Source organism: Aristolochia californica, unplaced genomic scaffold (genome assembly GCF_029961685.1).
Source record: "Aristolochia californica isolate CCGP_79_NKW_82.1479 unplaced genomic scaffold, dmAriCali1.0.hap1 SCAF_12, whole genome shotgun sequence".
NCBI lineage: Eukaryota > Viridiplantae > Streptophyta > Magnoliopsida > Piperales > Aristolochiaceae > Aristolochia > Aristolochia californica.
In genome coordinates this window covers 31212730-31231147 of record NW_027181793.1, presented here as the reverse complement: position 1 = coordinate 31231147, position 18418 = coordinate 31212730, and the positions used below count along the sequence as shown (strand labels likewise).

The following is an 18418-nucleotide window of genomic DNA, read 5'->3' as shown; positions in this document are numbered from 1 at the left end:
TGACCCCACCGTTTATGCCATAACCAAATATCAAAATCTGCCGATTTTTTCTTCATGGAGAACGCTTGAGCTAACCGATGAAAACTTTTTGGCTACAGATCAAGGTAATAGAGTTTACCCCTTCTAGTACTATACCCAATTGTCTTATGAGTTCGAATGTCCTCAAAAACACAAAGGTTAGGCCAAAAAACCACAATACAATGCAGAGTACAAGTTATTTGAGCAACTGATAATAGATTATGATTGAGGGTTAGAACAACTAATACATAATCAATACTCAGATTTTTAGTGAGAGTGATATAACCTTCTCCAATAACGTGAGATGGAGTACCATTTGTTGTAGATACGATATGTTGTTCAGATGGTTTCATACTTTTAACATGATGATTGTCAAATGTCATATGATCAGTAGCACCATAATCAATTATCCATTCACTATTTCTACTAGGAGCGGAAGTATTAAGAACCTTACCAGATGTAGCGATTAAGACTGATGCATCCTCAGTTGTGTGAGAGGTGGAAGGTTCTGCTACTACAACGGAAGCATGATTATTTGATTTAGAGTTTCGTTTGCGAGGCGCTTTTGTAGGATCCCACCATTCTGAATACCTGATAAGTTCATAACATCGTGACTTTATATGCCCAGTCTCACCACAGTGAGTACAAATGCTCTCTGGTTTGGTTGTTCCAACCTCATAGCTACAATTCTGAGATCCTGATGTTCGATTTTGATCACTGTTAGGACCAGTTGGTCGAGCTATTTTAGGCTTAGCTCGACGTGCTACCATTGCAGATGTCTCAACACGATCAACTTCACTATTTAAAGTGGTTCTACGAACAGAGTCACGACGTACATAGGCATAAGCTTCTTCAAGATCCAATATCGGGTCTTTTCTGAGAATTTCATCACGGACTTGTTCGAATTTTACATCCAATCCGTTTAAGAAAATATGAACACGCAGTCTTTCAACGGATTTTCTATAAGCAATCACATCATCAGGATCTTTCATTATAGTCTTGTCACGATGATCAAGTTTTTGAAAAATTTCCACAAGATCACCATAATACGTTGATAAAGGGCGACCAGTCTGTTGGGTGGAGAAAGTTATCTGATTCAATGAAAATAATTGTGATTCATCTGACCCATTATAAAAAACTTTTTCTAGAGCATTCCATATTTCGCATGTGGTACTCAGCCGAATATAGCGCTTCATAATATCTGGTGACATAGAGGTTAACAACCACCCCTTGACTTTTTGATTTTCAGTATACCATTTCGTATAAGAGGCATCCGTTTCTTGTGGGAATGGTGTTTTTCCCATAATATATTCGAATTATTCTCGTCGTGCAATTTGCATCTCCATGATCTGGGACCATACATCATAGTTGACTTCGGTAAGAGTGACGCTGGTTGTAAAACCAGAGTTTTCGGATTGCACATGAATAATCAGTGTTGATTCCTTCGACATGATGAAAAGAAGATCGGCGGGGACACCAAAAAAAAATATTGGTCCGATCCGTATACTGATTCGGTCTGGTCCGGTTCGCTTTCTAAAAAACAAAATTGGTCTGGTCTGGTTCACGTTATTTTGCTGGGCTGATCTTGGTCCGTCCGAGACCGGGTCACTCGGCAAATAAATAACCCGGACCTAAGTTTAAACGAACAAATAAAATTTACTGTACCTCTTCTTCGTCGAGACGCTCGACAATGCGTCTCTTCCCCTTCACCGGCGTCGGTTGGGCTGACGGTTTTCGGGAAGGCCATCATCGGTGCAAATTTTCTTCGTCGAGACGCACGCTGGACCGGCGCCGATGAGGCTTTTCACCTTCTTGTTTTTTGTTTTTTCTTCTTCGTCGATCGGCGAAGCTTTTTTATGGAAGGCCAAGCACTGGCTCGGCTACGATCGTCGGCGGCCTGCGGAACTTCCGAACAACTCCTTTTTTTCGCAGCGATTCGTCGGTCGGCGAAGTTTTCTGATGGAAGGCCGAGCAGTGGCTCGGATTATTTGGACTACAAGATCAAGCCAGATTATAGAATAGGACCTGATAAGTAACGTTCAACAAATTGGGATTCATTTATCAACGGTTTTTTATTTTCCATTTGAACTTGTTTCTATAATTCTTTTAGTTGCTTTGATAGGTGAAATTGCTATGGCTCGTCAGTAAAAAAGAGTTAGGATTAGAAACAAAAAATCAAAGAAAAAAAAAAAAAAAGGCCTCGGCCGATCAAATCGGTTAAAAAAATTGTTGTTCATATTGAAATGAATCGAGATTGATGAGGAGTTAGTCAAATAACGATAGATAAGTAAAAAACGCAGGTCTGATTATGTTTCAGAAACCACTATTACAGATCATTCATTGGCAGAATGGAAGGAATTAGGGGAAGAGGTTCCACCGGGAATGAATGGGAAGATAGAAAAATTGGAAGAAGAAAGGATTTTTTTGTTAGACGCATAGAATTAGCTAAGCATTTTATCCGAACAAACGTGGAACCAGAGTGGATGGTTTTGTGCTTATTACCAGTTCTTCCTCCCGAGTCGAGACCCATTATTCAGATAGATGGGGGTAAACTAATGAGCTCGGATATTAATGAACTCTATCGAACCGAGATGCTCTAACATGATTCAAAATAAAGACTTCAAATTTTTAGATTCATATGAAAAAAACCGATTCTAACAGATTGAATCAAATCAATTAAGTATAAATTTGGGACAAAGGGAGAGAATCTAATTGGCCGATGCATTCTATTTCCGTATCTGTATCGAATCAATAGACAGAATGACGATCCTCTAACCAGACCCTAATGAAAAGAATACATCAACACAAACCAAGTGGAATATACCATAAATCCTATGATAGAAATCCCTAGGCATTCTTCTACATCTGACGATTTGTGTTGTGATATTATAAAAGAAAAAAAAAAAAGAGAAAAATTTACCCAAGCCAGGCTTATTATTTATTAGAATTTTTATTCTATTATTATTCAAATTATATTAGAAATTTGATATAATATATATTTATATTAAATATTAATTCAATTTCATATTTTTAATTTTCTGTTAATTTAAATATTAATATAACATTGTTATGTTATATATTTATATTTAATATTTTTGTATGATTTTATGAATAGAAATAATATTCATATTATTTCAAATAGTCTTTAATTACTTTTTTATTTTAAGAAAATCCGAAACAAAACAAAGTGAGAGAGTTTTTTTGTATAAAAACATAATATGTCTACATCCTGAATGGAATCTCATCTAAAACAATTTATATTCACCATCTACTACGGTCGTCGGCGTAAAGCTCTGTTTCGCGGCGAAACAGAGTCTGTCGACTGAGATTACGGAACAGAGCTTTTGCTTTGCTCTTCAGCGATGAGAAGGAGAAGGAGATGATTCTCCCACTCTAATACCAACTCGAAAATAATACTTCACTTTCAATCTTAATTTCTCATTCACATCATTGGCTTAAATAGCCGTTTTACAAAATATACATGGAAGAATTATGAGTGATTAACGGGATTACACAATCATAGGATTTACAGAATATTTACATATTTTTTCCTTAAGGGAAGAAATCTCAGAGTAAATCTTAACAAAAACTAGATGGTTTTAATTTTTTAATTTTTTTCCAAGAAATGTGCAAACTTCGTATATACAGACGAGTTGGTTTATATAATGTCTAGATACTGAATCAAATTCTTACTACTACAATATCTAAATTATCACTCGTAACTTAGTAATTTAATATAATATTAAAAGTCATAAATATAATCAATAATCAAATAAGTTATTTTGTTCATAAATAAAGCTAGATTTTAGTGTAATCTAAATAATATATTAATTTAAAGTCAAATAAAAAGTATAATATAAAAATAGAATACTTAAACAAAAAAGTTTAATAGATACTTAATCAAATTCTTACTTTTACGATATCTTAGTTATCAGTCTTCAACCAGAGAGCATCAAGTGCAAAAACATGGCTCCCATAATTCCATAAAATAAATCCAATACAAAATCATTTTCTCTTATAAGCGTACCAACAAAGATCTTGCCAAAAAATAAAAAGGGATATCAAGAAGTGGAGAGGTTTTCAAACAAATTTTTTTCTTAGAGACAACTTTTGGAGGTTTTGGGAGATGCAAGGGGAAAATTATGAGCTTTTCGGATATCATTAGAGAAAGAAAAAGAGAGTTTTGAGGGAAGCAATGACGAGTTCATCAAGTGTTAAGATGAGAACATAGAAACATGGAAAAAGATAAGAGTTTAAGATGAGATTAAAGTTCTTTTTACCGACTGCTTTTGAAATTTGACTAACTAAAATGCTAGAGGTTGTGGTTTGGATTGTAAATGTCTTCAAGGTCAATTGGGTTATTTTTTTTGTCATTGTTACAGAGCCGAGCATTCTTCAACTTCCACTAACAGCAGTTCCATGTCTTTGAGTGTTTGCTTGAGTTTACATGAACTTATTTGTGCAATGTAAAACTTTCGAACGCATGAAGTGGGTAGTTTACATGAACCATGCTGTGTTTTTCAAGATCTCTAAAATTTGTTTCATTTCACCCGTATCCTTGATCATGAGATTTGACCCAAATGGGCGATGCAAGGAGACCGACGTATTGTTGGTTATTCGTTTACAGCATCATGTATAAATCTGTTTAAATTTCTTGGGCGAGGTTTCGTTCGAACTCTGTTTAAATTTCAATGTTTGCAAGGAGATGTTTGTAAAATAGTTGGATTTCTCTTTGTGCGTAGAGATAACGACATTGAATCTTGGAGCCTTATGCAATTTTGCAAGTTTGAAGCAGTAACTGAACCTGGCTGTCATTTGCCTTCGTCCACATACGGTAACGTAAAATGTTTCGGTAGGAAATTGTACAAGTGGCTGCTGTTGTCAGTAGCTTTTACGCTTTTTAAGTAGACAAGTTAAAAGAGAGTTAAAGCCCGCAACAAGGAGGTGGTGTACCCAAGGGAGAAGTACGCAAGGAGAAGGATGAGAGAGGAGACGGCAGACCAGAACGCGCCATAAAAGCTGAAACAAGCATATATTCTCTCTCTCTCTCTCTTTCTCACCCCCGCGAGCACACTCTCATCGACGGGTTTTGACGCCCAAACCCTAAAGGCTGCAGCGATACCTTTTTTCTCATCGATCCTGCAAAACTTTGGGACACACCCTTAAGGCATTGGCGTTGTAACCGAACCGATTGCTCTACTTTCTATAGGGTAATATGCACCGGCCAGTTCCGGGTTCCTTTTTTTCTTTTCTTTGTCTATTTTATTGTTTTACTTTTGGTCGCGTTGTGTATGAACTATTTATTTCCACGAGAAGATCTCTGGAGTGATAGGTTGTTTTTCAGTTATTATTAGTTTACTAATCTTGGTTCCTGCAAAGATAAAAATAAAGTTTAATGATACAGGAATTTAAGAATGTGGCCATATCATTTAACCTTCACGGCGATAAGATCTCCAATACTGACTGATCCATCTCGTTCGTGATGATTTGTCTGATAATGATTTCATTACTTCTTTCGATGCTTCTCGTTCTCTATCTGTTTTCTGCTGAACGCGCTTTTATTTTATAATTTTCATATAGGAATTAAAGAGTTTTTATGGTATGGTTATAGCTTTTGGTATGAGTTGTGGGTTGGGATCTGTTAGAATTGGAGAGCGGAATCGTCTCCAGTTCTCTATAGAGAATTATGAATCAGTTCCATCTTTAGTTTCTCACAATACGACACGTATGACTTCATTTTGTCAAGTTCCGGAGCTTTTCCTATTGGTTTTGTCTATTTGCATCGAGTTCTGTGTTAAATTGGGTTATTTCTCAGAAGCCCCAGTAACCAGAAGTCTTATTTTGAGTTCTATAAATTCCGTGCTCCTCATTAGGTGGAGTATGTTTGTCAGACATGCTTAGAATTTATGTTGAGTTGTAATTCTTATCATTCAGTTTGTTGCTGGGAATATTATAGGTGGTGAGGATGTCTACTCCAGCAAGGAAGAGGCTGATGCGAGATTTTAAGAGACTCCAGCAGGATCCTCCCGCTGGCATAAGTGGCGCACCCCAAGACAACAATATCATGCTTTGGAATGCTGTCATATTTGGGTAAGGGGCATAAATTCATCATTTTTTGGATTAAAAATTTTCTGGTTCAGTTATTTATTATGGTTTTCAAATGGTTCTTGTTCTCAATGAAATCTTGCTGTTTTGTGTGCAGTCCAGATGACACTCCTTGGGATGGAGGTTAGTTTATTTTTCTCCTTTTGGTTTCTGCTGTAGAATGTCCTTGTATACTTCTTGATATTAGCACATGGTTTCTATTTGATTATAACAGTTTATCACACTCAGCTTTGTTATTGCCAACATCCTTTGGTGCATAATAAGAAAATAAGTTCATTGAAGGAGAAAAGGGTACAATATTATGCTTCAAAATAAGAGGCAGGAACCAGAAAAGGAGACGACCTTGCAATTGTTCTGTTTGGTCACACTTTTTAGTCATTTCTTGGTTGCTAAAACTTCAAATATTTCCTGTTCAAGCAATTCTTTGCTAGTACCTTTATGTTATGATGTGCTTTTCTGAGTGCTGATTCTGTCTCATTTGGTGCTTTTATTATCATGTTTTGGTGGTATACTAGTTCTATGTTCAGGGTTTTACATAATTCGCTTCCATTTGATATCTTCCTTGAGACTTATCAAATTATTGGATTATGGTTTGAGGACTGCCACTTGGCTGTGTCCTTGGGTGCTTATAAAACAGTCTCTGAATAGTGCTAAAACAAAAAAATGAAATGCACTAAAAACATCAAAGGGTTTGGCTGAAAGGTGTCCTTGGGATGTTTGGTTTAATCATGATATCTTTTATTAAATAATCTACATAAGTAATTTATAATTGGAGGACTTGGATTGCCAGCCTGTAAATACAGTTAACCACCTGAAAACTTGCAATAATACAAATTGTGGGATAAGTTGCACTGACTCCCTTTGTTTTAAATTCTTACATTCACCTCATGCACAATTTTTTTGTCAAATGAAGCAAACATACCTTCATGAAAATGGCATCAACTTGTATCTTATTGGAAAATTTTATCTTAAAAAAAGGTGGGGGCAACCTTTATGCCCTTTTATTCATGACAGTTATACTCATCCTTTGTATATGGATATATGCACTCAGTCACCTGGTCTATTTCTGTTACACTCATCCATTGCTCTCTTGCTCTCTCCTCACTCTACTCTCTCTCTTTAAAAAAAAAGAACAAAAAATATTTATAAATGGGCATTAATTCATGTTAATTAAAAATTTATATAACGAAAACGAATAGTCCTCTCTTATTCCCTTCTCTGCTGGCCCCTCTTGTATTTTCCTCCCCATTCTCTTGTGGTGGTGGGCCTGGTCTTCCTTTCTTTTGTTATAAAATAAAAATTTCTATTTTTTTTAGAACAGAAATTTTGGTGTTGAGTGTGGGATTTGAAGCCACAGCTTCGAAATAAAAAATTTCTATTTGAACAAGAGTACTGCCCCAATGTTGCTTATGTTTTCTTTTCTCGATAGAACTATGAGAGCAAGAGGTTGAGCATAACTATCAACATTCTGGGGAGGATGATTGTAGGTAATATTTAATTATATTTTATGTGTCTTTGTTCATGCTATTTGTTGTAGAAACTTTTCTGAGAGTATTTTTTAGGAGGGCCTAATCCTAATTTTCACCATTGAAGTCATTCATTAGTGATGGATGATAAACATTGAGTGAAATCACTCAAATTTTAGGTTCTTATTTTTCTTATAGCAACATATCTACAAAGAGAAAAATTAACCATGATTGGATGGCTCAAAGTTATTTCTTACCAGTCAAAAGTCAAATACTGCCAAATTAGTGGCTTGATTCATTTTGGATACCTAGTTCAGTCCACATGTATTATATGTGAATTGGCTACTGAATGTGTACATGTATAATGGAGAGAGAGAGTGTCTACGTTTGTGAATTATATATATGTGTGTGTGTCTGTGTGTCTGTGTACGTTTTATTTGTATTTGTACATGTGTTTATATGTATAATAGACGGAGTTTCTCAATTTTTCTTTTTTTGAAAATGATGAGTTTTATTAAGCCAACAGAGGGAAACAATTAATTAAGGAGCATTCCCTTAACAACTAGAGATTGGAGGGAAACTTCTTATTTTGCAAGCAAGAGAATCAGCCTTATCATTAGCTGATCGAGGAACATGACTCCAGAAACAAGAAAGGAGGAATGTTCCTTATGAGGTATAGACAAGGAGGAATGCTTCTTAACAACTAGAGATTGGAGTTTCTCAATTTATCCTCTTTCACTTACAAACTCATTCCTTTCCTCTTGCATGCATTATGAGTGTCCGAACCTGGCATTTGGGATATTTCTTGGAGGTCATGTTCATGGTTTCTTCCTGAGGTTTTTAGTTCCTAAGCTCCTTCAAAACTTGAAATATGCTGTAGAACAGGAGCATGCTCCTTATGTGAACAACAAAGAACGCACAATAGTGTGGCACAGAGCATATGATATTTACTAATAGACGGCATGGCAATTCCTTTGAGAGATGTCTTCACTTAGAGATGCTGTTTTCCTTTCCTGCATAAAATTTTAAACTCCTAACCTAGTCTGAAGCTTGATCCAAAATAAGCAAAAGAATGTCCTCATGCTGATATAAAAACAGTGGGGACCACTATCTGTGGGATTTGAGTTTGGTAACTGTTCATTACCAAAGAAATTCATGAATTCAAGTGTTCAAAACTTGTATGACTTGTTCCATATGTTTGTCTTTTACCATGCCGGAGTTCCACAAATTGATTAGTGGTTACTGTACCGGATTGTTATTGACCTGATACGAGGTCTGGGTCATATTGCATGAGGTGTGAATATCTCCTCTGATACAAGATCTAAGATATCTTGCCCAAGTTGCAAGATATCTCAGCGAAATTTGCTCTTGTTTAGGGGTCCTGAGGACCCCTATTCCTACAAGGTATCTTGAAATCCAAGACATGCTGTGAGACATCGCGGTTAGATGTGGACTTATGCTTAAGCATTCTTTTTTCCTTTTTTGTAATGTTATGCTGACAGCTGGTTGTTATGTAGTTTCCCAATTTGCACGATATTTTAATGCCAAGATGCCTTGGCCTTATTGGATCCCTTTTCAATATCAATAAGCAGGGGCAACTGCAGCTATCGACATGGAATATTGTTTGATATTTGACGGATTAGTTGATCAGTTCTGTATTTTTTACTGAAGTTGTAAGAGCTGTGCGGATTCCTTTTCCTTCCACATTATTCTTGCCAGCTAATATAAGAAGCTAACTGAAGCGAACTTAAAAGCTTGGTAACTTTATCTGAAAATTGAGACAGATTCATTTGGTATGCTTATCGCCTTAATGGATTCGTATAGGTAGTGGGATTCTTTATAAAAAAAAAATTATCAAAAAAAAAAAAAGGTAGCGGGATTCTTATTCATGAACAGGCATGGGGAAGGTGAGGGAAAAGTGGTTGTAGAAGCTTTGAATAAATGATGAAAATTGATGTTTTCACCCTGTTTAAAGCATTTTCCATTTGGATGTTAACTGAGGCAAATACTTATGGTCGTATTTGTAATTAGACCATAATTTATTGCTATATGTGGAAATTATGCCAGATAGTATATTCAATGCACTTTGTCTGGTCAAAATTGTTTCCTTATGTTGTATGTACTGCATTTTTTTTGCTAACCAATTCTGACTAGATCATTTTTGTAAACTATGTTGTAAACCTTAGTGTTCTCCTTGCTTGTAATCTGCCTGTCTTGTGCATTATTTTCACGAGTTAAAATATATTTGAGTTTTTCAGGTACGTTCAAGTTAACTCTCCAATTCACAGAGGATTATCCAAATAAGCCGCCTACTGTTCGATTTGTTTCTCGGATGTTCCATCCTAATAGTAAGATGCAAACTGGATTATCCCTACTCATTTCTCATTTTATTGAGCTTCAACAATTGTGTTGGTGTTGTGAATTTAGTTAAATAGAGAAGTATTGGTAAATAAAAATGGAAGATATTATTTGAAGCGCAGAAGGCTGAAAGTAGGTAAAAAAGAAAATAGAAGCTCAGAGGGGAGGCTATTTGTTGTTTAATTGAACATGAAGGGAGCATTGTTTTTTGCTAACTTGGGAGGGAAAAATAAAATGTCTCAAAAAGGAGAAAATTTCAAGAAGGACGACAATAAAATAAAAGAATTATGACTGGGCAAATTGATAGGTTGGGATCTTCTAGAGTTTAGGGAAGTAGACAAGTTTTAATACATGATCTGGAATCTGCGCCCATTAGATATTGAGCCAAATGTGCAACCTCGTCTGTTAAGCAGCACTGCAAGGCAAAAGGCATTGAAACTTTGGGATTGAGGTGCTAAGATTTTTTAATGAGGCATATTTAGCAAACTATTTCTGTTCAATCATTTGAGCCCATTTCTTTTTTTTTTGTGGAGGAATTTTTTTTATAACTTTTTTTAATCTTCTCAAGTCTAATGCAGCTGTTTTGAATTCTTTCAGTATATGCAGATGGGAGTATTTGTTTGGATATTTTACAGAATCAATGGAGCCCCATATATGATGTAGCTGCAATACTCACATCTATTCAGGTAGTCTAACCTATAAAATATGCTCCTCAACATGTATGAGATATAGAAGTTCACTAATGATAGGTATCTCCTTAATTTCTTAGACTACTAGTTTCAATTAATAGTCAAAATAAATACTCAAAGCCTTGTGTGGAAATTAATTCTTCATTGATTCGTCTGGAATGGATGCTTTGAGAAATAAATATTGAAAGCATTATGTTGGGTTGAGCCTGATTCCATCTCAAAATGACTAACCACTTAGGAGACCTATTGCTCAACCTTATAACCCAATCATTTTTCTTAACACTTCTCAATGTGGAACTTTGTCTTACTCAACACTCCCTTTTCTTGTTCAGATGTGTCCACAACATACAAATAACATGTTTTTCACCTCATGGAGCCCACACAGCACAAATAACTTGGGGAGCACACGTTGGGCCTCAGCCCATATACACAACTTGCTTTGATATTATTGTTGGGTTGAGCCCAGTTCCATCCCAAAATGACTAGCCAATTAGGAAACCTATTTGCTAAACTTTTTACCTAATCGTCTTCTCTTAAAACTTCTGAATCTTTTTCCACTCAACACCCCCTTATGCCCAGGCTTACACATAAAGGGTCTGTGGCATGTCCAGAAAACACAAACAACGGGGCTCTCAAGTCATTGAGCCCACACGACACAAATAACCTGGGGAATACACACTAGGCCACAACCCAACCTACTTTGATCATTGTTAGGTTGAGCTCGGTTCCATCCCAAAATAACTAGTCACTTAGGAGGCCTATTTTTATACCGTATAACCAAATTATTATCTTTAACACTTTCTAATGTGGAACTCTATTACCTTATTTCTGGCTTTATTGATGGTTCAGTTTGTATTAACTATGCAATAAGTTTAGCTTCTGCTGAGGACATGGTGACCATGCTTATTCCTGCTGTACAACCTTATATGTGTGCACTTAGAAAGAAGGGCAGTTGATGAGCTCCTATACCTTAGGAGTTCCAAAGTCCAACTGTTGCTTTATGTGTTAATTATCTTATCCTGGCTAATGATATACATGTTACTTTTGGCCTTACCATCTTCTATTATCTCACATTAAAATGCTATACTGAAATTTTTGGGCCTTGGGATCTCAATCTGACGTTTTGATGCATGTATGTCATTATGGCTTGTACAACACGCTAGACAAACTTTCTCCTCTAACTAGCTGTCTTCAACTTTCACAGACAGAAAACACACTATTTTAAAAGGCAATTGTAGGATTTTTTTCCAGGTCTTTAGTGAAGCTTAAGTAGGTGGCTCGTTGAATATTCAATCAGTTTACAGTAATGATAATTGACCTTGAAATTTTGGGTGAGGTTTTACCTTTTAACTAGTGTTTGTTTACTGTATAAAGCAAGAGTAGCTCTTTACGTGTTTGAGGTTAATGTGGGTCTTACATCTCTATGAATTTACAGATGATTTAATTAATTGGTTTGAAGTAAACTACAGCAAGGATTATTGGACTTTATTTCTCTCCCTTATTTACATGTGACACTGAACAACCTAGGCCATGTTTCGTTTGCAGTCTTTGCTATGTGATCCAAATCCAAATTCACCTGCAAATTCAGAAGCGGCACGTATGTTCAGTGAGAACAAGCGCGAATACAACCGTAGAGTACGTGAGATTGTGGAGCAAAGCTGGACTGCAGACTAACTTTCTGCAACATGCTTTGGATAGAGCTGCCCTTTCTTTGCTGCATAATTGTGAATGTGTTTTCTTGAGTGATATTGCCACCTTTCAGAGAAGAAACATTTGTGCTTGCCAACTGAGTTCAGATATCTGCTTGCCTTCTGACTTTTGCTTGTTTTCGTTAGTTCCTTTATTGCCGTGTCTTTGGCTTGCTGCCTTTTAATGTTCTATGTACATAACTGTCTTGTATCTGTTTCCTTTGGGAAGGCATCAGCCTCGGCTGTCCAAACTACTTGCTGGAAATGATACATCTTACTGTCCAAACTCTGTAGAGAAATGAGCGCTTGATGCTTGGTATATTTTTTCCTCTGAGTCAGAACTTATTTCTATTAGATCATGGATTCGTCAATCAATCAAAGGCTACAAAATAGGATGGAACATTCAGATATGCTGCCAAAATCGATTTGGAAGCCGTCAAAGCAGTCTTGCTCAAACTAGTTCACTCCCTTAGGACCGCATTGAGGAGAACCGACTGCTCTGGATAGTTTTTACCGGATAGTTCACTCCCTTAGGTGGTCCGCATTGAAGAGGACCTACTTGTAAGATCCTGGCTAGTCTCTCTTATCGAAAATTTCCAAAATTTTATTTGATTTTTATTTCATTATTGAAGCTTTGACGTTCAATTACTTTAAAATCACTTTAATATCTAAAAAAAATAATTATTTATTATTTTCTGATATAATTATTTGTAGATACTCAACAATTTTTCTTACAAATTTCTTCAACATATTACAAATTACTGAAGTTGAATTATGAAGAACAATAGAATGCAACAATTACTAATCAGAGGAAACCTACGTATTAAATCTCTGTGACTGTGCACTAAGGTTCTCACTGCTGGTCCATCCATCTTGAATCTGTATGCAGTACTGCAAATTCCAGAGTATATCATCCACAGACGGACGCTTGTTAATATCTGTAGAAAGGCAATTTAACGCAATCTCAACTGCATTCCTCACTGATTCATAAACAAATGCGCCTCTCATGGAGGAATCTATTGCAGCTTGCAGTTTCTTGGGGCCATCTGCTAGGCTCCTCTCAAGCTGTTCCTCAACATAGAGAAGTAACGATATTCAGTTTCCAACATTTAAAAAAATTAAGTTGCCTGACAAAAGGAGTTTCTCCCTCTGTGCTCACCTTTTGCTTCATTGCTTCTACTTCTTTTTTTGATGAGATGGGATTCCCTGTAACAATTTGTATAAGAATGACACCTAGTTGATAGATATCTTCTTTCTCGCCATCTGAGTTGCTGCAACAGGATTCTCTTCAGTAAATACTTGAACCCATTTTGTATATTTCTGGAATTTTTTTCTAAATGACCAGTTTCATGTAGAGAAAGATGATTTACCTGCGAATATTGTCAGATCTGTTGGGACTTTCAGACCCAGCCTAGCAGTTTCAAATGATAAGTAAGCTGAACCATTGATCTTTTATTTCAAAAAACAAACTTGCATTCTTAAAGCTGTATCTGAGAATTCTAAGAAATAATAGTTGAAGAACTTGCAGGGATTTGGCCAAACTGAGCATGTTACCTTGGGAATCTTATCTTTAGAAGGTAAAGGCAGATTATATCCATTGATTTTTGCTATGAGATTCTCATCCAGTACTATATTATCTATCTTCAGATCATTCCCAAAAATCGCTGGCACCAGCCCTGTGTGCAGGAATTGGATGCCCCTTGCAATACCAATAACAGTGGATACTCTTTGGGGCCATTTCGACATCTCTTGATTTTGCCTACCTGAGAAATCAGAATGAGCTATGATTTATAAGAAGCAAGAACACAGAAAGCTGGGTAGTGATTTTTCTTAGTACCAGTAAGGTGACTTCTAAGTGTTCCATTAGAAACACTTTCGAAGACTAAATAGATAGAGTTACTATCAATGTGGTGGCCGAGAATGCTGACTACATGTCTGTGCCTTATCTTTGAAATGAATTCCATGTACTGCATTAAGTTCTGGTGTGAAAACTTCAGTCCCAATTTTACACATCTTATCATCACCACCGATCCATCTCTCATCCAGCCTCTATACATCTGCAAAACCAGTTAGTTTGTCCAAATTAAAGGAGAAAATACCTCAAACTAGTAATGAATAGAATAAGAATAAAGAATAGCAAAAGAGTAAGAACAAGCAAGAGGCCTATGCATTGATTCGAAGAACTACAGTCATAATGGATAACTGTAAAAATAACAAAGAAGAAAGAAAGAAACGAAAAGCTTGGATTCTATAAGGACAGCTGCAGGCATACACAAAAAACTGAGTTATAATTCTGAAGCCACAGTCATCTTCAGTTTAGAGCAGCACTAAACGAAGCATCTCTTTTCAATTCCTAGAATATCAGCAATATTGTTAGAAGAAGAGATTGAGGTTGGGGATGGCTCCTCTTCTTACCTGTCCTTTGGACTCTTCTCCAATCAGATTTGATGGGTCAAAATTGTTCGTAGCTTCTTCAAGCTCCTCCAGAGTTAGAACAGTGTAGGGTGGGAGGCCCATGGCGCCCAATTTTACTCCCTGAGACATGTGTCCTGCAAAGTAAAGTTGCTTCTTACACAATAGCCACATTCAAAGGAAGAATTTCTCACTAAATTTAGAAATTTTTGACATGAAACAGAATTGGGCATTCAGATCAGTAAGCTCAAAGAAATACGCTCCTCTTCAGTAACTAGAGTAAGAGAAAGTCTTTCATATTTGGTAGATGAATCAAATTACCAGTGACAAAGGTTGAAAAACTTACTGTTATCGGCAACCATTCTTGAAGGAACCTGCATTGGCGCTTTTTGTGTCACAGATTTGTGAACCAGAGCCTTATCTGCGTTCTGTGACACCATTTTCCTGAAAATTATCCAACCTAATATTCCCAGAACGATCAAACACCCAATGCTTGCCCCACAAATAACGAGCACCAGCACCAACTTGTTCTTTGATGCCTTCTTTGTGATAGGTGGCGCTACAGCCGCTATTGCTTCCTCATGGCAAGACGAATGGGGATGCTGATGAACAGAATCGACAGAAGACAAGCAATTCCAGGAATAGAAAACAACCCTGTTTGAAAAATTTGATCGAATGCACGCAGGCAGCTTTCCAATCAGAAGATTGTGGGAGAGATCCACATATCCCAGTTCATTATTGCAAATTATGTTCGAAGGAAGGGCACCACTCAATTGGTTTCCGGCCAAGTTAACGTACTGAATTTGTGGGAGGGAAAACAGAGGAGGGATCGGACCCACGATTTTGTTGGAGGAAACATCAAATTTCTGCAGCTCATTGAAGTTCTTCAACTGGGAAGGGATGCTGGAGCGGAACCTATTGCTCTTGAGGATAACACTCACAAGCTTGTTCCCCAAAGAGGGAAGTTCTGGTCCAAGAAGATTATTACCCAAGTCTAATTCCTGAAGACCAGTTAACCCACCAAAATCTGGAACCGTTCCGTTCAGCAAATTATTGTCTAAAACAAGACTCTGAAGGCTGGACAGGGAAGAAACTTGTTGCGGTATTTGCCCATAAATGAAATTCGAGCTTAGATTCAACACTCGAAGCGTTGAGAACCGACTGGTTTTGACAGGAAAAGGTCCCCACAACCCCAAGGAAACAAGAGAGAGAACCTCTAAACTGTGGAGCTTCGAGAGAGTGGTGAAAAGAGAATCAATGGAGAATCTCGACGAAAGGGATTGCTGAGAAACGTGAAACGGCTGGGCGGACCTGGTCGAGTCAAGGGAAGGAGGAGGAGGAGGAGGCCCCTTGTCACCGGTGACAGTTAATTCAGTTATTCGGTTCTCTGTGCAGACAATCGTGAGAGATGGAGAAGAAGGGAGGGAGCAGAAATCCGTATACCTGCTCCACCATTTGATAACAGGTGGGTACTCTAACTGACTCCGAAATCTGAACAGGGTTTGGGCTTCGGACGAGCTTAATCGTCCGGATGAAAACGGAGAAAAGAGTAGAACAATAAAAACCGTTACATAGAGAGAGAATTCGGGGTGGATATCCATAATCACAGAAAATTAGATATCTCAGTGTGGCAGAGAGACTGATGAAAATCTCAACATCAACAATAAAATGTCGCCGATAAATTAGAAATTGTTTTAAAAACTTCACAACAGACGATGCGGAACAAAGCCACTCGGTCACCAGGAAGACGTTTCAGCACCAAATCAAACCAAATAACCTGAAATTCATTTTTTGACAAGAAAAAAGCTGCCAATATCAGAGAAGAACCTCATGCTCCAAAACAAAGTGTCCATCACAGAGAGCAACTGAACATTCGACGCATGCATTAACATGCGTGAGATTAGAAGACGAAGAACTTTCCTCCAAAACAGACTGAGATTACAAGAACCAGTAATATAAGAACGAAAGAACTACCTTCTGTCTGTTTCCTACGGAAAATGCAGAACAAGGATAAAGAATTCCCACCCAGAAAAGACTGTGACAACCACTGCTCTTCCAGAGGAAGAAGAAGAAGAAGAAATGCGCGCTACAGCTGGGCAGAGTGGAATCTCAGTAGTACGAAAACAAGCACCCAAAAAGCTCACAGAAGGATAAATGCCAGAAATATGAACGTCACGAAAAAACTGGAAAAAGCGAACGGCGGTGGATCTCCACCTACTTCAACCAAAAGCGAAAAATAAAAAAAAAAGCTCAATCAATCCTTCCATACATGCAAAGTGACGCAAATCCCTGTGAGAGCTCCCTTCTCGTTCTCATTCAACCGGTTTTATAATATAACGAAATCCGTGTCCGATTCACATGCTGGAACGGCATTGGCGCTACTTACTGTGTCGTATTTAATATTTAAAGGCCTCCACAACCGTTATCATAGGTCCCATGATTGTGGTTATTTGATGCAGACTAATCCTGATTTAATCATTTCTTTTCTTTTAAACTAATCTTATTTTTTTTTGTCGGTTCTTTCACACTAGCAGTCGCCATTGTTTATTTGCGTTTCTTGTCTGTTGGTTTGCTTGCATCCCTTTTCTTCTTCTTTTGCTTGAGTCAGAATTTCTCTCTCTCTTTCTGAACCGATCATTTTCCAATAACCCAATCAGTGGCGCTTTCCTTTTACTAAAGTTTCTAGATATTATTGTCGACTGAGGGCCACATGGGTTGCCATCTTCTTTTTTCTTTTCTTATCAGAAAAAGGAAATGACTCTCGAAGTCTCAACTCTCAGATCAGTGCTCTGTCACTTATTTCTTTCCTTAGCACGGCCAGTAGAATCTATTAGATTAACGGAATCGTGGGAAAGTTATCGTAAGCTCGAAAACTAGTCCTTCAAATTTGCTTTTGTTTAGAAAATTCTGTTTTTGTTTATGTGAGTCATTAATGGAAGATGACCGAAACCAATGCAGTCAGAAACTTTGACGACGATTTCCATCCTAGGGCCTAACCCTCATTGACATTTTCCGGGTTGCATGTGATTTTACTTACCTGGAGCTGGTTGATCAGCTTCCACTCACCTCTCAACGGCCATGGAAGTCGCAAGCATGGTAGAGTAGAGGTAAAGCTCTAATTTTGAGTCCCATGTACAGGCAATGGAACTGATCAGATTTACTAGTCTTTATACTGGTAGCAAAGCTAGTTCTTTTCAATCATATCGCATAACAAATAAGACTCATTTCTCTGCATAAATGGGTCTCATTCATCTTTTCTTTATCTAATCGGAAGAGACCAGTCCAATGCTGGTAACCGGGGGTGGTTGGTTATCGTCGTCACAATGCAGTAAGCAGAATCTCTCTTAAAGATCATAGATTGACTTGATAATCAGAAAAGCTTTGAATCTCGGTGACTGTTATTGAGTGAGTTTGAAGTCTGTCCCATATCATGTTGTCGTAAAGAGCATTTTGACCTTTTTCAATTCAATATCACCCTCATCAGTAAGGCGCAGAGGCTTCGCATGTGAGCCAGACTGCCATGGTGAACTGTACCCGACTTCTCTAGCTTTATATGCTCTAACCTTGTCTTCTTCTCCACCTGCTTTTGTTTGTCCTTACTAGGCATTTGTCTTTGTCAAAACACTTATACCTACTTAATGCTCCAGCTCCGTTTCATCGCGGTTTCATTGCTTTCAGTGAA

The 18418-nt window shown here is 37.3% G+C and overlaps 2 protein-coding genes across 3 annotated transcripts; one reads left to right on the top strand and one right to left on the bottom strand.

Moving 5' to 3' along the window:
- Window positions 1–4960: 4960 nt before the first annotated feature.
- On the top strand, window positions 4961–12658 carry LOC137945403 (ubiquitin-conjugating enzyme E2 2-like). Its single transcript, XM_068791284.1, has 6 exons — window positions 4961–5228; window positions 5975–6108; window positions 6221–6246; window positions 9848–9937; window positions 10545–10633; window positions 12182–12658. Exons 2-6 carry the CDS (start codon window positions 5984–5986, stop codon window positions 12308–12310), a joined length of 459 nt encoding a protein of 152 aa, XP_068647385.1. The 5' UTR covers window positions 4961–5228; window positions 5975–5983; the 3' UTR covers window positions 12311–12658.
- Window positions 12659–13041: 383 nt separating this feature from the next.
- LOC137946274 (probable LRR receptor-like serine/threonine-protein kinase At1g14390) lies at window positions 13042–16856 on the bottom strand. Of its 2 annotated transcripts, XM_068792501.1 has the most exons (8): window positions 16711–16856; window positions 15083–16513; window positions 14740–14873; window positions 14162–14381; window positions 13879–14087; window positions 13695–13735; window positions 13484–13595; window positions 13042–13389 (listed from the first exon to the last, which is right to left on the bottom strand). In XM_068792501.1, the coding sequence occupies exons 2-8, from the start codon at window positions 16335–16337 to the stop codon at window positions 13141–13143; spliced, it is 2220 nt and encodes a 739-aa protein (XP_068648602.1). In that variant the 5' UTR covers window positions 16338–16513; window positions 16711–16856; the 3' UTR covers window positions 13042–13140. The 2 variants fall into 2 exon arrangements, with proteins under 2 accessions (XP_068648602.1, XP_068648601.1); XM_068792500.1 differs by having other exon boundaries at window positions 15083–16856.
- Between the last annotated feature and the right edge of the window lie 1562 nt (window positions 16857–18418).